Source organism: Cricetulus griseus, chromosome 10 (assembly GCF_003668045.3).
Source record: "Cricetulus griseus strain 17A/GY chromosome 10, alternate assembly CriGri-PICRH-1.0, whole genome shotgun sequence".
NCBI lineage: Eukaryota > Metazoa > Chordata > Mammalia > Rodentia > Cricetidae > Cricetulus > Cricetulus griseus.
Window position 1 is genome coordinate 16426055 of NC_048603.1, and position 17866 is coordinate 16443920.

At 44.4% G+C, this 17866-nt stretch overlaps 1 protein-coding gene across 2 annotated transcripts in view; it reads left to right on the plus strand.

The window, feature by feature from the left end:
• Positions 1–17866, plus strand: part of Nipal2 (NIPA like domain containing 2) — an 84361-nt gene that overhangs the window by 50266 nt on the left and 16229 nt on the right. For both annotated transcript variants that reach the window (XM_027431522.2, XM_035449651.1), the window contains exons 5-6: positions 8644–8765; positions 17442–17538. In XM_027431522.2, the coding sequence (XP_027287323.1) occupies positions 8644–8765; positions 17442–17538 (219 nt within the window). The remainder of the gene's footprint in view (positions 1–8643; positions 8766–17441; positions 17539–17866) is intronic.

The window sequence follows — 17866 nt, forward strand, 5'->3', positions numbered from 1 at the left end:
CCCAGCCTTAGCTTGGATTGTTGTTAGCTAGGTTTCCTGAACTTAGATTACCATTTTGCCTCTGGGCTTTTGCCTTCCTCTATTTCTGTTTATCTTTTCCTTCCTTTTTAGTCTGTGTCTGGCTGTGCAGCTGGGTGGCTGGCCCTTTCTCTTCTCAAATTCCTTCATCTTCTCCTCCCAGACTTCCCCTTCTCTTTATCCTCTCTGCCTGCCAGCCCCACCTATCCTTTGGACTCCTGACTCGCTATTGGCCATTCGGCTCTTTATTAGACCAATCAGGTGTCTTAGACCGGCAAAGAAACACAGCTTCACAAAGTTAAACAAATGTAACAATAGATAAATACGTTTTTAAAGAAAAAAATAGTATGTATCGTACTGGTGTGAGCCTTTAGAACACAGTTCTGAACTGAGGCCTTCTGATAGGTGGGGTGGATAAATCTTCACTTTCAGGTCTACCCTCTGCCTGCAGGACTGCAATCCTTTTGCTTCCTAGGTGCCTCTAAAGCCCACGACCACATTTAGAACAACCAAAACTGTCTTTGGGCATAATTACTAAAGGTCTCCTGAGAGGAAAAAATCACCCCAGCTTGGAAACACTCCTCGCCCTACCGAGGAAGAGTAGCAGAAGTGACATTTGATTTGCTCTAACAGAAGATAGAACTGGCATAGACCGGATGGATATAGGACATGGAGGAGGACAATCAGGAAACTAACTAAACAACGTAGGAAGTGTGAACAAAGAATGGAAAAGGTGGCGCTAGAGGGGGTGGCTCCACAGCTAAGAGAACTTGTTGCTTTTGTGGTCAACCCTGGTTCAAGTACCAGCAACCACATGGTGGCTTACAACCGCCGTAGACAACCGCCATAGCTCCAGTTCCAGGGGATCACATGCCCTTTTGACAAGGGCACCAGGCAGGCATGTACTGCGTGGGCATACCTGCAACCAAGACATTTATTTATTTATTTATTTATTTATTTATTTATTTATTTATTACGTATACACTGCTCTGTCTGCATATAACCCTTTAGGCCAGCAGAGGGCACCAGATCTCCTTACAGGTGGTTGTGACCCACCATGTGGTTGCTGGGAATTGAACTCAGGACCTCTGGAAGAACAGCCAGTGCTCTTAACCTCTGAGCCATCTCTCCAGCCCTGAAACCAAGACACTTACAAACATAAAATAAATTAAAAATTTTAAAAGAATAACAAAGTAAAGTAAGTTTCTCTTGATGCCTGTACTGCAGCTTCCACCTAAAGAATTAGGGAGGAAAGTAAATGAAAGTCCTAATTACGAGGGATGATAAAATAGAAACCCCAATCTATCCAGATGGCTTACTTGTATCTTAAAATCTCAGATCTACTAAAAGCCAAAAATTAACCTTCCTCCCATCGAATTCAACTTTGCTATGCACCGTGTACAAATAGTCTCAATATAATTGATATATTACTATCATTCCCAAGAGATTTCCAGAAGGCAACGGTAAAATTGTAAAACAACTGTTGGGAGCAACTCCATCACCACACATCAAGAAAACAAACAAAATAAAGTAAAGCCTCACATTAACACTGGGGTCCCTACAGCCTCACATTAATGCCGGGATCCTTTGATACGTGTGTGAACAGCAACTAGCACCTCTTAAACCTACTTTCCAGGGTACTATGCTGTGTTTCACATGGAATATGTTGCATAAATACAGGAATACCCCATATCTAGAAGGTTAAATAACATTCCAGGGGTCACATAATTGGCAGTTGGCAGAGCAGCATTCTAGTCCTAGCAACCTGACAGAGTGGGGGCTTTGGTCCAGGAGATGTCCCTAAAGCCATGTGACATGAGGTTATGCAAATAAACTCTTCAAGCCTCGGTTTCCTGGTCTTTAAAGGGAAGATTCTACCACCTGCCCCACAGAACTACGTATGCATGTCTTAAAAGTCTTAGAACAGGGCTTGTCACCTGGTAAGTGTTCAAAACGTTAGCCCTTGCCTTTCAAGAGGAAACATCAAGTTTCGCACTAGCCTGTGGTTCTGGTTTGGTTTGGTTGCCTCTCCAACTGAATGCACTTTGAGGGGGACGTCACCGTTAAGAAAGTGATCAGTTCTTGCCTTCAGTGTATTGTTACAGAGGAAAGTGGGGGGCGGTCATCCATTCCATACCCTTTCCTTCAACAAACAATTGCCACCAGCTTATCCTGGTGGCAGTGACTTACTTTACACTGAGGACATCCAGGACATAGTACTTTCCTTGCGCCTTCGTTGCTTTTGCCTGGAGAAAACATGGCTCTGCTGTTTAAAAGCTAAGAATGCCCTTTTTTTATTTGGTTGGGTTTTTTTTTTTTTCTTTTTCCCTTTTTACCAAACAGGGAAAAGAGTAGCTAGTGGTATGTTTTCTTAAAGATTAACATATGTGCATGCTAAAAATTAAATTGTCAAAATGTGAGAAGGAATATCATTTGTTTTCCCCCTTCTTCAAACAAATGAAAGTTTGTTTTTCCTGATGGAACAAATGGAGATTTGAGGCCATGTGGAAACAAGCTGAACTAATTTATTGCCAAATGTTACTCTCTGGCCATGAAGCCTTTCACCACTGGCCTCAAAAAAATGACCTCACAAAAGCCTTGTCTGAAAAGACTTACCAGCCATTATTGACTCACTGACAGGCTTTGGCCCCTGCTCTGATTCTTAGTGGATTAATAATTTTAAATTATTTTAACGATTATTTTTCCTCTAAAATAACATCAGACCCCTCCTCCCTTCCCTTCCCCTGGCCAAAAACTATCTTATTTTCCTCTTCTCCATCAGTCATCAAACTACTGCAGCTAATGGTCTATGAGAACCATGCTGATTTAGGCCCAGATAATAATATCATCAGACACAATTACAGTAAACTCCTCACACTCCCCAGAGACCAATAACCTGATTACTTCAAGTCACCTACAAATGGTTTCCCCAAACTGATAGTGAGACCACCTCAGCCACTAATTTTTCCTTCTCCTCACCCCCTGACCCAACATCATCAATGTTGGGTTCGTTTGTCTAGAATAGGATCCAGCCAAGCATAGCACCGTTCTAGTTGAGAGGACAGAGTGTCCATCTTGATATCCGAGCAGCCTCAAGATTGGGAGGCTTCCTGATGGCGGGTCCAAGACTCCTTAAGACTTTCCAGTCTAGGCCTCCTTCAAAGGCATCTGCCCTGACCCTGAGGACTCTGGACTAGCTTTCTCCCCTAGTGTCAATGAATCCAGTTCATTATGGGGCTTCTGGTATTCCACAAAGGTAAATACATGGATCCTGATTCTACCTTTATCTCTTGATGGATCCTCATCCATCAAGAGATAAAGCAGGGCCAAAAAGAATGTTCGCTGAAGATTTTAAAACCTGAAAGCATCCAGGAGTCAGAAAATTTAGAAAACCAAAGTTTAGAATTTTAATTGAGAAGAATCGTCCAGTAGAGGGCCATCTGCCAAAGAGCTGAATATATCTGTGATGGGGGACGTCCTTCTGTATATATGTTTCTCTAATCAGTCAATGAACAAAACACTGTCTGGCCAATAGAGGCAGGAAGGTAGGCGGGACTAGAACGAGGAGAATTCTGGGAAATGTAGGCAGGAAGAGCCCACCGAAAGACAGTCGCCATGTAGACCACAAAGGAATAGCAGGTCCAGACCCTTCTCCAGTAAGATAAGACCACATGGAAATACATAGATTGATAGAAATGGGTTAATAACTAAGACAGAGCTAGCCAATAAGAAGCCCTAGTCATCAGCCAACAGTTTTTATAACCAATACGGCATCTGTGTGTTCATTTGGGGCTAAAGAAGGTGGCTGGGGGCCCAGGCAGGAAAGAATCTCCACCAACACATCTGCCTTACTCAGCACACTGAGGAGCCGGGGGACAGGGGCACCCGGATTCCAGACTTGGGTCCTTCCATTCCCTTCATGTTCCGTCCCTTCCCATATGCCTCTGGAGACTGGTAGCAGACCAGTAGCCTCCTAGACAAAGGCTGAGTTCACAGCAATACCATTAAATGTCAAGCATTTCCCAAGTATAAAATACTCCCCAAAACACCTCTTCAGAGCAGTATTATTGGCCAATATGTTGATCAAGATAAGTTTGTTGTCTGGGGAGGGGGGGCAGTGGGGGAGTCAGAAAACGTCAACATACCGGTTCACCTGAGAGGCCTTCCAGGAAAAGAACTGAACTGCCCAAGTTTCTTTCACCCACCTCTTCCCAAATAGACTTGATGTCTTAGAAGTGTTTGTCAGTGGGGTATAAGTCTCATTCTGGGAGCACCCACTTGGAATGCTCTCCTAAAGGAAATTTAGGGTCAAAATAACCTGAAACTAGTCCAGGACCCTCCAGGCCTCTGTCAGAAGCCTCTGTCCAGTCTCTGTGTGCTCTGTACAGCATGAGGGCTCCACTCAGGTGGACTGACAAGTGAATATTTTCCACTCAGCAGCCCTGCCTAATGCAGTCACTAGGCATTTGACTGTAATAGTCAAGAAAATAGGTTGTCTGAGTTCCAGGCCAAGCTTTCCACTTATTAGCTGGAAAATACCAGGCAGAACAGTTATCCCCTTTCTCTGTCATTTGTCAAATGTAGGTAGTAATAAAGGTAATACATTATACATTGTGTATATTATATACTATAGGATTTGTTTATAATATATGTTGTAATAGTATAATTATATAATAGTAAACAGTTTGCCCTTATCCAGGTATTTGCTGACTGTGTGGATTTAGTGGCTCATGGCCAACAGCAGTCCAAAAATATTAAATGGGAAAATTGCAGAAATAAGCAATTTGTAAGTTTTAGATAACTTGTTAAGGTATATTGCTTCCGTTGTCCTGTTTTGTCGTGAGTTATTGTTCAGCATTTATTGTGCCTATTTGCAAATTAAGATTTATCATAGGTAAATACATGGTATGAACAGAAGTTTGTACTCTCTGAGACTTCAGGCACAAGGAGGCTTTGGAATGTATTCCCACCGACAGAGAAGAACTATTCTAGTCATTTCTCACAGATTTGTCATAACATTAAGTTAGTCACGTATAAAGCACTTAGAATTGTGTTTATTCTGCTTTTATGTTTTAATGTGGGTGGTGTACATGTGTGGTCTGCACACATGTGTGTAAAGGCAAGTGTAGAGACCAGAGGAAGACATCAAACACCCTACTCAATCTCTCCGTCTTATTCCCTTGAGACAGTATTTTCCACTGAACCTAGAGCTTGGCTGGCCGCCAACCGTAATCCCCAATAATCCTCCTGTCTCCATCCCCTACGAACAGGGTTATAAGTGTGTGCACAGCCACACTCAGCTTTTTCTGTGGTACTGGGGATTTGAATTCGGCTCTCAGACTTGAGCAACCAACACTCTACCCACTGAACCATTTTCCTGACCCCTTTCATTAAACTATAATGTTTTTAGTATTAATATTGATCACGGTATCAATTTCACGGCAGCGATTCTTGCCCATAAAATAATTAGTTTGGGGTTTATGAAGATTACCTTCCTCCCTTTCAGGACAGTTGAGCTCCCTACAGTAAAGAGCACAGATTAGCTTCTGATCTGCTTTATGCATTGTACATGTTTATAGGAAGAAATCTCTTTCATCTTGTATCTCCTGTTTCCTCCCCACATTGCCTGGCTTCTCTAGATTCTCCCCTCCTCTTCCTCCCTCGCTGCCCAGAAGTCCCGCCTACACCTCCTGCCTAGCTATTGGCCTTTCAGCAGTATATCGTCACACAGTGAACAAATATCCCACAACAGCCAGTCAAGAGATGAAACTTGTTGTGGGAACATATTTAGCCAATAGTCTTTGAGGTACCCGCCCCTTGTGGGTGGGGTCCTAAGGTGCTATATCTGGACTGAGAGCAAGCTCTTGCTCTCTCTCTCTCTCTCTCTCTCTCTCTCTCTTCTCTCTAAGGGAAGCCAGCTATTTATTGGGGAGTCACTCATGAATGACAAATGCGGTCAATCTCCACATGTGAACTAAGTCATCATATGTTTTAGACCTGGGGAAAGTGCTCTTAGGGGGGGCCAATCAAGGCAGCCGAATATGCCAGAACCCCAGACAACCTGGGACAGATACATTTCAGGATATTGACTGTCTACTATGAGTCCTCTGATTAACCCTAAAAGTTAATTTAAAATTGTATTTCTGTTAGGATGGCCCAGAGACGGTGGGGCTGTCTATAAGGTGTCTCTAATCCAACTTGTCAATGGAAAGTATGGGCAGGAAGGAGTTGGCTGGACTCTTGACTGCTTAGGGAAGACCTCCCCCCACTGGTTTTAAAACAAAACAGAGAGAAGGAAACAAACAGAACAGAGTTGCACACTCTGGGCCTTCTGCAGCTCTGGCCCTTCTAGCCACAGCTAGCCCTGAGAACGGTGGACAAACACCAAGATCTGAGAATCAGAGGTGACCAAAAAAAAACATGGGGCAGTTGTAGGGAAGCAGTGTCTGGATGTTGGATGTTGGGTGATACTCCAGTCCTGGGATATGGCCCATCCTCCTTCCTCAAGCCCCAGCCTACAGGAATTCTATTTTCTCATTAAATGCAATTTCCCATTAAATGCAAGTCAGCTCTTTGGATAAGCAGATCACTTTCCAGAACTTTAGTCCCAGCACTCGGGAGGCAGAGGCAGGCGGATCTCTGTGAGTTTGAGACCAGCCTGGTATACAAGAGCTAGTTCCAGGACAGCCTCCAAAGCCACAGAGAAACCCTGTCTTGGGAGAGAGAGAGAGAGAGAGAGAGAGAGAGAGAGAGAGAGAGAGAGAGAGAGAGAGAGAGAGAGAGAGCTTGTCTTACATTTTCTCCACAGTGTTCTGCGAGAGGGAAGTCAGTGCAAAGCGGTGTCTACAATACACTCTTGCTTATATGAAAACAACAAAGCTCATGCGTGTGCGCACATACCTCTAAAGAGGAAGCCTAGGAAGGAGCCTTGGTGCCTGACTCTGGGCAGGGTGCATGGCGTGCCATCAGAGAGTGAGAGACACTTGGCTTTTAGCTGATCCATCATACATAAACCTCTGGAATTTTGTTCCACACGCTGGTGTCATCAACTCCAGATTACATCACAACACGGGAAGCTTAGTGGGTGCTGGGTCATGTAAGGTGAGGAGAGAAACTTTGGCGAAGGAACTTAAAAGTCAACATGAATTTGACTCCACAAAAGGAACCCTTGAAAGCCCTGAGACATTTTAAAGTATGCCCAGTAAATTTGTGCTACTTTATCATGTCAGGTTCAGAGAACTCATTTTTTAAAAACCCCTTCTTCCCAGGAACCTAATTTGAAATAACCCTTTGTTTTCTAAATAAAGAACATGACCGGCCAATATTTTTCCCCAGGTTCATGTATGTGTTTTTATTATTTTGCTTTTACTGAAGTGTTTAATAGTGTATACTGTTTTTCATTTTAAAAGTTCTCATCAGAAATAGCTCTAAAAGCTATGTGTATAATCTTGTCTTCACAGTATATTATAAGATAAATGAGGGAGACTTGTAGCCTCACAAGGCCCTCAATAGGTTGCTGTCAAACTTATGCAACATTAAACTCCGAAACTGAGTTCAAAACCTAGACCATGTGGTTAAGAGGGGTAGGAAATCAGCCCCCCACACATACACACACACTGTCAGCTTTCATGGATAGACCAGACTCTTCCAGTTGGGTTCAAGGCTATTTGAAAGTTATATTCACGACAGAGATATGCTCAGTGGTGAAAGAAGGTGTGTTTCCAATAGTAGTATCTGAAAATGGCTACTTCGATAAAGTTTTGCTCAGGCTGCTAATTGTATATCAATAGGCAAGTTTTAGAACTTTTCAGAGGGGGCTGCCCCCCTTTATATCCCTCCTGTGGCTGCCTCCCCCATGGTTCTGAGTAATGCTAAAATGATGAGCAGATAGCAATGGTCTGGGATTCTAGACCTAGTAGATCATTAGAACTCTGGAGTGGGGTCCCTCTCACCACAGTTACTTTCAGAAGGGCTGCCATCAATGACTAAAGTGCCCATTGCTGAGTTTCAAAGTCTCCATCACCCAGACTCACGGGCTCCAGGAATGAGTGACCGAGAGCTGGTCATCATGAGATGGACTGCCCTACCCTACAGTCCAGGCACTTCCATCTAAATATAAATGGTCTAGGTCAACGTAGATCGCTTGTACTTCACTGGTGTAGAAACAGTCAGATGAGTGTGTCTTTACCTCTCCATCCGTGCCTGTTCTGATACTCTCTGTGTTTGGGGAAACTCCCTGAGGAGGATGGGATTCACCTGGGACAAAAGAGTTTGGCATTATGTCCTGCTTTCTGGATTTTATCCCCCTCTAAAGACCTGGTGCTCTTCAGGGACAGTTTGGTGACTTATACTTTAAATTTCAACAGATAATACTCCCTTAGAGGGGACGGTGTGTTAAGAAAAGCTTTAAGGTAGCCAAACTGATATCGCACACCTGTAGTCCCAGTATTTGAGAGACTGGGACAGGAGGAGTTGTGAGTTCAAGGCCAGCCCATATTACAGAATGAGTTCCAAACCAGCTCAGACTACATAGCAAGGACCCTGCCCCAACTGGAAAGAGAGAAAAAGAAAAACTCTAATGTGGTTTTCAATTTGGTTTGTCTCTTCTTTTTTTTTTATTCAAAGGCATGACGGTGGCATTTGCAGGAACATATCTATTGGTGAATTTTGCTCCAAATGTGTCCCAGGCTATCTCAGCAAGAACAGTACAGTATTACTTTGTTGGCTGGCAGTTCCTGGTCTACGTGGTAAGGGTTCTAAATATTTTCCTGTTTCTGATGTAAATTATCTAGACCACTGGTGGCTACCGTGTTAGAAAACCCATGCAACCCTTTCTTCTCAGCCCAGTGACTTGCTAAAATGTAAACGTATGTTTTCAATATCTAAAGATTTGAGATATATTAAGCACTATTGAACCATTTTGCAAAATGTCCTCATTGAGATCAAAGCAATAGCAATGGTACAGTCCCAAGGGATGCAGGGGAGGGAGGGAGGGAGGGAAGGGAGAGAGAGGGGGAGGGAGGGAAGGAAGGAACTGGTAAATGGTTGAAGACATTAATTGAGATATTTTATTTAATACAATGACTGCATCTGGTGAGTATAAAGAAATGGTAGGTTTATGACTTGCTACAGAATACTGCTGAAACTGGAGAAAAAGAAGATCCCAGAAAGGGCAAGCAAAGAAAATTGAAATTGTCTAAGTGAGCATTCACCTAAGAACTAGTTCTGTCAGAAATACTTGTACATTTGATAATAAAGGATCAAAGCCTGCAGACTCATACATTTTTAGGAGTAGAAGTGACCTCGGAAAGGTATCTGATCTAGCTCTCCGATGTAGGAAAAGATTGTCCTACTCTGCCAGCTTAGTATCAAAAGCATGCTGTTGACATCTACAGGCTTTACAGGTGAACTTTGCCCTCAAGTATTAATGGGGCTACTGTCACAGCCGTCTGTGTGACAAGATTTCTCGGTCTTACTACCCCTGACATAACCCTGACCACTGGGACACAGATATCAACACCCATTCTCCACTGTTTCCCCTCTCTTTTCCTTTCTCTTACCCCACAGAAAAACAGTAAATTTCTGTGTTTTTAAGTGTTCATATACTACACAGCATTAATAAACTGTCCTGTGGCCTCCCAAGTCAAAGACTTCCTCAGCTCCCATCCACTCCCTCCTCATTACATCTAGTAGATCAATCTCTCTCTCTGTCTCTCTCTCTGTCTCTCTCTCTGTCTCTCTCTCTCTCTCTCTCTCTCTCTCTCTCTCTCTCTCTCTCTCTCTCTCTTTTTTCTGAGAGGGAGGAGGGAGGGAGGATGGGTCCCTTCCCAGGCCTCTCCTGACTCCGCCTTCTGCACCCACTCACTGCCCGTTTGTTACCCCTTCATGAATGCCCCATGGGTTCCTCAAAGGCAGACACCACGATCTGAACTTGGTATTTTTGCCCCCCAAACTCTCCCATCTCCTATCTTTTCTGTGTCCGCCTGCCATGTGATAGCCTGAGCTACCACATGTGACTTCACTCACATCTGGATTCCCACTCTCCAACCCTACGAGTCTGAAAGTCTCTTGAACTTGACCCCTCTCTTGTATTCCCATCGGTGTGGCCTTTATCCAAGCTTTCATCATCTGTTACTGACGGCTATCATCAGGACCATAGCTACAGGATCCCCCCTGCTATTTTGTCGTTAGTTCCTGGGTTTCCCTGCCAGGACAGTACCTTACTTCCTCTAATATGTAACTCCATCACCTTGCAGCTCCCTAAAAAACTCACCCTCATGGACGCAACTCTGATTCTGCCTCTCTGTGGAAATATTACACAGCTAGTTTCTCCACTTGCTATGCTTTTTTACAAGACACATCATGGCCTAATTGCCTATTTACCTGTCCTCTATTTCAACAATGCACTGCCACGGGAGAATTGTTGGTTAGTCGGTCAATCTCCCAGCCCATCACTCAACAATGTCCTGCCTAAAGAAACACCTGTTGGTGGTATGTCGTTAGCTAGGCTCTTATTCTCGTGGACCTCACTCCTTCCCTGGCCGCCGCTTCCCAGCTCTTCCTTAGCCCTTCCCAACTCAAGTCAGCTTTCCTGAGGTCCTTCAGATTCTGCCTTCTTTCCGCCCCTTTTGACTTTCTTACTTGTCTGTCATCAAAGTCCTTTAACTACCACAGCTTTCATCAGTCAACTCTAAGCACTAGAAGGACCTTTAATCTCTGATTTACTTCTGTTCTTTATACTTTATTAAATATTTCATGGTAGCACAGCCTTGAAATCTGACCAACACATTACAACTTTTTGCCTACAGGCAAAACAAATGCTTCATCCAGAAACAAAAAAGTGGCATAGCCTATGACCAGAAAATTAATAGCCTGAGTTGGATCCTCTGGAGATTAAAGATGCACCAAGCCTTTTTTCCTGGGATAAACTGCATGGTTTAATGATGATGTATCTTGTATTGTTTTTAGCACTAGAAGACACATCTGAAAAGGAAAAAACTGCCTTTTAAAATCTTTGCTTTTCTTTTTTTTTTTTCCTTCATAGTACCGAGGATTGAAACCAGGCTTAGTTATCACACCCTAGGCAAGAATTCAACTACTAAGATGCATCCCCAGCCCACAGACTTTTTATTAAACCTTACAGATGCACAAAAATACACCGAATTTAATTGCACTTTGATATTTTTCTAAAGCTCACTCTTTTACATAATATTTTTGGGGAGGTTCCGAGACAGGGTTTCCCTGTGTAGCTTTGGAGCCTGTCCTGGAACTACCTCTTGTAGACCAGGCTGGCCTCACAGAGATCCGCCTGCCTCTGCCTCCCGAGTGCTGGGATTAAAGGCGTGCGCCAACAACACCCTGCTTACATAGTATTTTTAATCTTTGAGAATTGAGTACATGTATACAATGTATTTGACCATAGCACCCAGTCCTCCCCCTAACTCTTCCCAGTTTGACTCCTCATTCTCACACCCTCACAACTAAATGTCCTAAAAGCTAACTCTTAAATTCATCTATTTATTCACCCATTCAACATATTGTAGTGTGATGTAGCATAGTATTGTATAGTATAGTATAGTATAGTATAGTATAGTATTGTATAGTATAGTATAGAATAGTGTGATTACTGTAGTATCGTATAGTGCAATATTATATAATGTAGCATATTATAGTATAGTTGTATAGTGTGGTGTAGTATAGTGTTGTACAGTGTAGTGTGTATGTTGTAACCTAGGTAATAGGGAGGAAAGTAATTCATCATCCCAGGAGAGACTTCTACTTCTAAAAACCATATTATAATAATAAAAGCTATTTCAAAATAATTACATGCAGAAAAGTGTAACTGCTTTTAGATATTTATAAGATAGCCCAGAATAACTCTCTAGTAAGTTACAATTGAACAGCACGGCTACAATTAGGGGAATGGATCAATTTTATATTAGTTTGGAATCTAACCCACTTTTAACTGCAGCACTAAGAACTCTATAAGTGATGGTTTCCATGCTAAGACCTTGAATCTGTTAGACATGTAAATAATCCAAGTTCAGTTTTCAGATGTGGTAGATTTGTTTTTGTTTTTCTTTGGCTGTGTTTTGTTGTTGTTGTTGTTTAGTTTTTACAAAGGTCATAATCATATTAAGACTTTTCTGTGAGCTGGGTGTAGGATCTGGAGGGCAGGCAGAAGGACCACGTGTTGGGGGCCAAGCTGGGATACATAGAAAGGCGCCGTCTCGACACCACACCCAACAGACTAGGTTTCCACAAGCCGTTCATTGTTTATGTATTACACCAAGTACAATTACAGCATCTGGATTGCTTATCAGGGCTGACCAGACCAACATTTCAAATGAATAAAAACAATATTCAAAAGTCTTAATCAGTTCTGCATTTTCCACAAAGGAATTGCCAAGTTATATTCCAGACCAGCTCACCTCTCACCCTTCTCGAATGTGCTGAAACGGACCATGGTGCCTGTGTTATCTCCAATTCCCTGTTAAGTGGAAGCCTCGACACAAGGAGGCCGGGAGCCTTCTTGATGTCCTTGTGCAGCAAAGGGATTTAAGAAGCCTGGTATCTGCTGGCAGGGGAGAACTCCAATCTGCTTACCCACTGGCCCAGCTTTTCCAGGCCCATCTGCCACAGAGAAATAGCTCTAAAACCTGCCAAAAGTTGACGCTGAATGGGGTCTCAAGGTCAGAATAATTTGGAAAGACACTACCTAACGCAATCCCTCTGAAGAAAATCCACCACCTGTGCCTTTAAGTTTCCTTAGTCCCGTATATCCTGACTGACCGAGGAGCTATAGAGCCACTCCTTGAGCAACACACCTGTGAGTGCGTTCTTTGCAGCCCACACAGGAAGTACAGCCCTGAGCTTCAATTGCATCTCGCTCTTTGGCAGGCTTGGTGGTGGCTCCTTTGCCCACCCAGACTCTCCAATAAACTATTCAAATGGAAACTTCTGTTCTGAACATAAAATCCTTCACACGATAATCTACACAGCGCTCGTTTTTCTTTCTCAGCAGTGGCAGGGGCCAAACCTATCATTTGAAGTAATTCTATGCCCCAACGCTGATTATTAAGTCTGCAGTACTGACAAAGCTGATTCAACACCCACCATCTGGCGCTGTGAACCCTGCGGAAGAAAACTGTTTTTATTAAACGTCTCTGGTGTGAGATCCCTTTGCTTTATTGTCTAGACGCAAACAACACCGAGTGCCCGCAGCAGAGCATGCACAGAGGAGGGGCTCTCAGAGCCTGTGCACAGCTGTGGCCTGACTCTGCTCTTCACCTATGCAGCAGTCCTATGAGTGGCCACCTCCCAGAAAAGGAAACCGAGGCACAGAGAGAGATCCAGTAACTTGGCCAAAGTCGATAAGCACGAATTCGGAGAGTCAGAACTCAAACCAAAGGCTGTCTTTCACTTCACTGGATCAAGATGTCCACAGAGAACCTAGACAGACGCTATTCCTGTGAGACAAAAAAAAAAAAAAAAAAAAAAAAAAAAAAAAAAAAAAAAAAAAAAGTCATTTGAATGACTCGGCTTTCAAGAAAGAAAGAAAAAAACAAAACATGGGGCTGGAAAGGTGGCTCGGTGGTTTTGAGCATGCAATGCTCTGGCAGAGAACTTCAGTTCCTACCTAGCACCCTCACCAGCTGCTTCTATCTCCAAGAGATCCAGCGCCCTCTTCTGGCTTCCATGGGCACCCACATGCAAGTGCACACACACACACACACACACACACACACACACACACACACACACACGAGGCGGGGGGGGGGTGACAGGGGAGGAGAGAGAGAGAGAGAGGAAAAGAAACTCCAAAACCAGCCGGGCATTGGTGGCACGTGTCTTTAATCCCAGCACTCGGGAGGCAGAGGCAAGTGGATCTCTGTGAGTTTGAGGCCAGCCTGGTCTCCAGAGCGAGTGCCAGGACAGGCTCCAAAGCTACAAGGAGAAACCCTGTCTCGGAAAATAAAAACAATAAACAAAAACAAAAACAAAAACAAAAACAAAAGAAAGAAAGAAACTCCAAAACCAACTGTCTTAGGGTTTCCGTTGCTCTGAAGAGACACCATGACCACGGCAACTCTTATAAAGGAAAACATTTAATTGGGGTGGCTCACAGTTCAGAGGTTTAGTCCATTGTCATTGTAGTCGGAAACCCGGCAGAAAGCAGGCAGACGTGGTGCTGAAGGAGGAGCTGAAAGTTCTACGTCTTAACCCACAGACAGCAGGAGGGGACTGTGCGCCACACAAGGCACAGCATGAGCGGTGCTTGATGTGGTCTCACCTGAATTGCTGTCCCTCTGACTTACGGTGGCTTCTGCTTTGGGGACCCAGATGCCTGAATCATCCAAGGCCATCTCCCATTCCAGGTCCACAATCCTAACCACAGCCGCAGAGCCCGGTGCAATACATAAGCAAATGTGGGGACTCAGAGCCGGGGCCTCTTGGGGTGGGGCGGCGTCGTTCTGCAATCTGGGGGCAGTGTGTTCATCACGCCCCACATCCGCAGCAAGGCTCAGGTGCCTCGCTCGTGAAATGAAGATACTCAGAGCAGCTGCCTCCTGAGGGGGTCGGGAAAATCAGTGAGTTGTTAGCAGCAGAGCCCTGAGAGCAGTGCACACGGGGCTCACAGAGGCCGGGCGCCAATGCGCCTTCTCCACGGGGCGCAGGGCGCGCAAAGCCACCGCTGTCCGAGCATCGGAGAGAAGCATAGAGAAGAGTGGACGTTGCTCAGAACCGCTGGAATATTTCATCCCTGGGAGCTGTGTGACCTCTTGACACGCGGCGGAACCACCAGTCGTCCTGCCGATAGATAATGAGAACTCATGCAGATAACGATGAGAACTCATGGGGCGGAACCCAGTGCCAAGGGAATCGTCCTGCAGACAACGAGAACTCATGTTTTATTTATCTGAAGCCACAGAGATGGAATTTGAGGAGGGAAAAAAATCTACATGGCTTTTTAGAACTGGCTACAACTATCTATATCCTGCCTCACCAAAATTCAGTGTGAGCATGAAGCAGATGTTCCATGCTCTGCTCGTCAGGGAGGGCATAGGGAGCACTTGGAGAGAAGGCATAGGGAGCACCTGGAGAGAAGCCATAGGGAGCACTTGGAGAGAAGCCATAGGGAGCATTTGGAGAGAAGCCATAGGGAGCATTTGGAGAGAAGCCATAGGGAGCACTTGGAGAGAAGGCATAGGGAGCACCTGGAGAGAAGGCATAGGGAGCACTTGGAGAGAAGCCATAGGGAGCATTTGGAGAGAAGCCATAGGGAGCACTTGCAGAGAAGGCATAGGGAGCACTTGGAGAAAAGGTATAGGGAGCACCTGGAGAGAAGGCATAAGGAGCACTTGGAGAGAAGCCATAGGGAGCATTTGGAGAGAAGCCATAGGGAGCACTTGGAGAGAAGGCATAGGGAGCACCTGGAGAGAAGGCATAGGGAGCACCTGGAGAGAAGGCATAGGGAGCACTTGGAGAGAAGCCATAGGGAGCATTTGGAGAGAAGCCATAGGGAGCATTTGGAGAGAAGTCATAGGGAGCACTTGGAGAGAAGGCATAGGGAGCACTTGGAGAGAAGGCATAGGGAGCACCTGGAGAGAAGGCATAGGGAGCACTTAGAGGGAAGGCATAGAATAATTCTTGGACAGCTTTTGTAGGGCTGTCTTAGTTAATGGCCTTGCAGAAAAGTAACAATAATTGGCTTCATTTACCAGGGAAAAGTTGAAAGGATAATTTAATCTCCCATATTATATGGAAAGCTTCCTAACTGAGGGAGATCTAGCCATGGCAGGATCTAGAGCCCAAACAGAAATTTACTTTATTTAGAGAAGGCTCTATAAGTAAAACCCAATCCTGGAAATAGTGACACCCTTAGCGCAATGATTGTTAAAAAACAGAAAACAATTATTGGTCTTCTGTGTAAAAAGCAAATCTTCATATTTATGGTTTCACTGGAGGGGTGCTACCTCTTTACCAAAATCAACCCCAGCTGGGTTTCAGATTTCTCAAAGGTGGCAAATTTTTAAATGTAAAAAACCCCCAAACACTGAGAGTTCAAGATGATACTAGGCTTTTCCCAAACCCAGAAAAATTTTAGACTTCCAGTTTATTGGATATTAGGTCTGCTTGGCAGGCCAGCTGTTTGAAATAGATTTGTGAAATTCCATAAATACTCATTCAGTGACCAACTGCGTGCTGGACACAGAGAGAGTGACAGAGAGAACAGATCAAGTTCCTGTTTTCATTGAACTGGCTTGGTCTGTCTCTCGTTGAGAAGACAGAGAAGAGACAGGACAAGAAACCCGCTAGATGATGAGAAACAGGCCGCCGTGACCTGAAGCCGGGGTAAGGCAGGACGGAAGAGTCATCAGGGAAACCTCAGAGGAGGTGACATTTCGGCTGAGAGCTGAATGACTAGGAAGATTGGCTAAGGGACATCTGAAAATAACGAAGAACTAGCTCGGTGGTTCTCAACCTTCGTCATGCAGCGGCCCCCCTATGAAAGCATCGTTCAACCCCAAGGGCTTGAGAACCACTGCCCTAGAGTGAGCGAAGGAGGCAGGGGAGGGAGGACCAAGGAAGAGTAAGAGAACCAAGGCCATCATGATTGGCACAGGCTGGATGGTCTATGAGGTCTGTGGCAGAAGCTAGACTTTGCTACCCAGGAGAAAATTTAGTTTTTAACATACCAAGGATGGAAAGCCGTAAGAAATCCAAGCAAAGGAACTAATTTATATTTTCACTCCCAGTATCAATCTGGATGAATCTCATGCACAGTTGTTTCTTTTATTTGTTTTTTTTTAGTCTGATTTTAATTTCCACCATCTTCCCGCATGTCCTTTACAGCTAAATAAAATATCATTTTTGTCAATGCACCACCTTTCCTGTGTCCATGGCTTTAAATAATCCTGGACTGCCAGATGGTACAAGTGTTGAAAGACAAGGGTAGAGTCAGGCAAAGCAGAAAATGGCCGCAGGCTTGCACGGGGACCCTGGGTACTGGCAGAGGGTAAAGGGGGACGAAGCTGGGAGCCCCTGCAGGGGTGCATGGCTACAGAAGCGCCTGGCAGGCAGTAAGGAATCAAGAGCTAAGGGGCTGCCCCATTTAGCACAGCGTGTCTGCTCAGAGCACTCCGGGACAAGAAACAGTTGGGTAGATGAGACTAGAAAGGCAGAGGAACTGGGCCTGGAGAGCTGGGCTTGGTGTCTCTGGCAGGTAGGTGGTATTCGGGCTCTTTGGGTCACTGAGGGAGGGTCTCGGCACTGCCCTGCATTCAGTCAGCCCTGGGAACCTCAGTCACCGCAACCCTCGGGAGGACCGTGGCAAATCCAAGCAGATGTTTGGGGCATCTTGTGGGCTATATAGAGTAACTTACTCTCCTTTTTTTTTTTTTAATCTGTTTCATTTTTAGATCTTAGAAATCCTGGTTTTCTGCATCCTTCTGTATTTCCATAAAAGAAAAGGAATGAAGAGCATTGTGATCCTGCTCACCCTGGTGGCACTCCTTGGTAAGCGCCTGCCTTTCGTTCTGAGTATCTGCCCTGTGCTAAGTCAGGAAACTGAAGGAGAATACCCAGCCAGATACGCTATCCCCGTCACCTGACTTCTTTCTTTCTTTTTTTTTCAAATGCATTAAATGCTTTAATTAAAAGGCAAGTAAGCAAACGTACAAAAATCTAATTGTTTGTAAGCAACATACTAAATATAAGGACATGAAAGGGTTTTAAAAGTATAAATCCCCTACTAGTATGGCTTCAAATATATAAAGAAAAACTTGGAAAAAGATGAGAAAAAAATTAAAACCTCTAATTGAAATGAGAAATTTTATCAAACCTA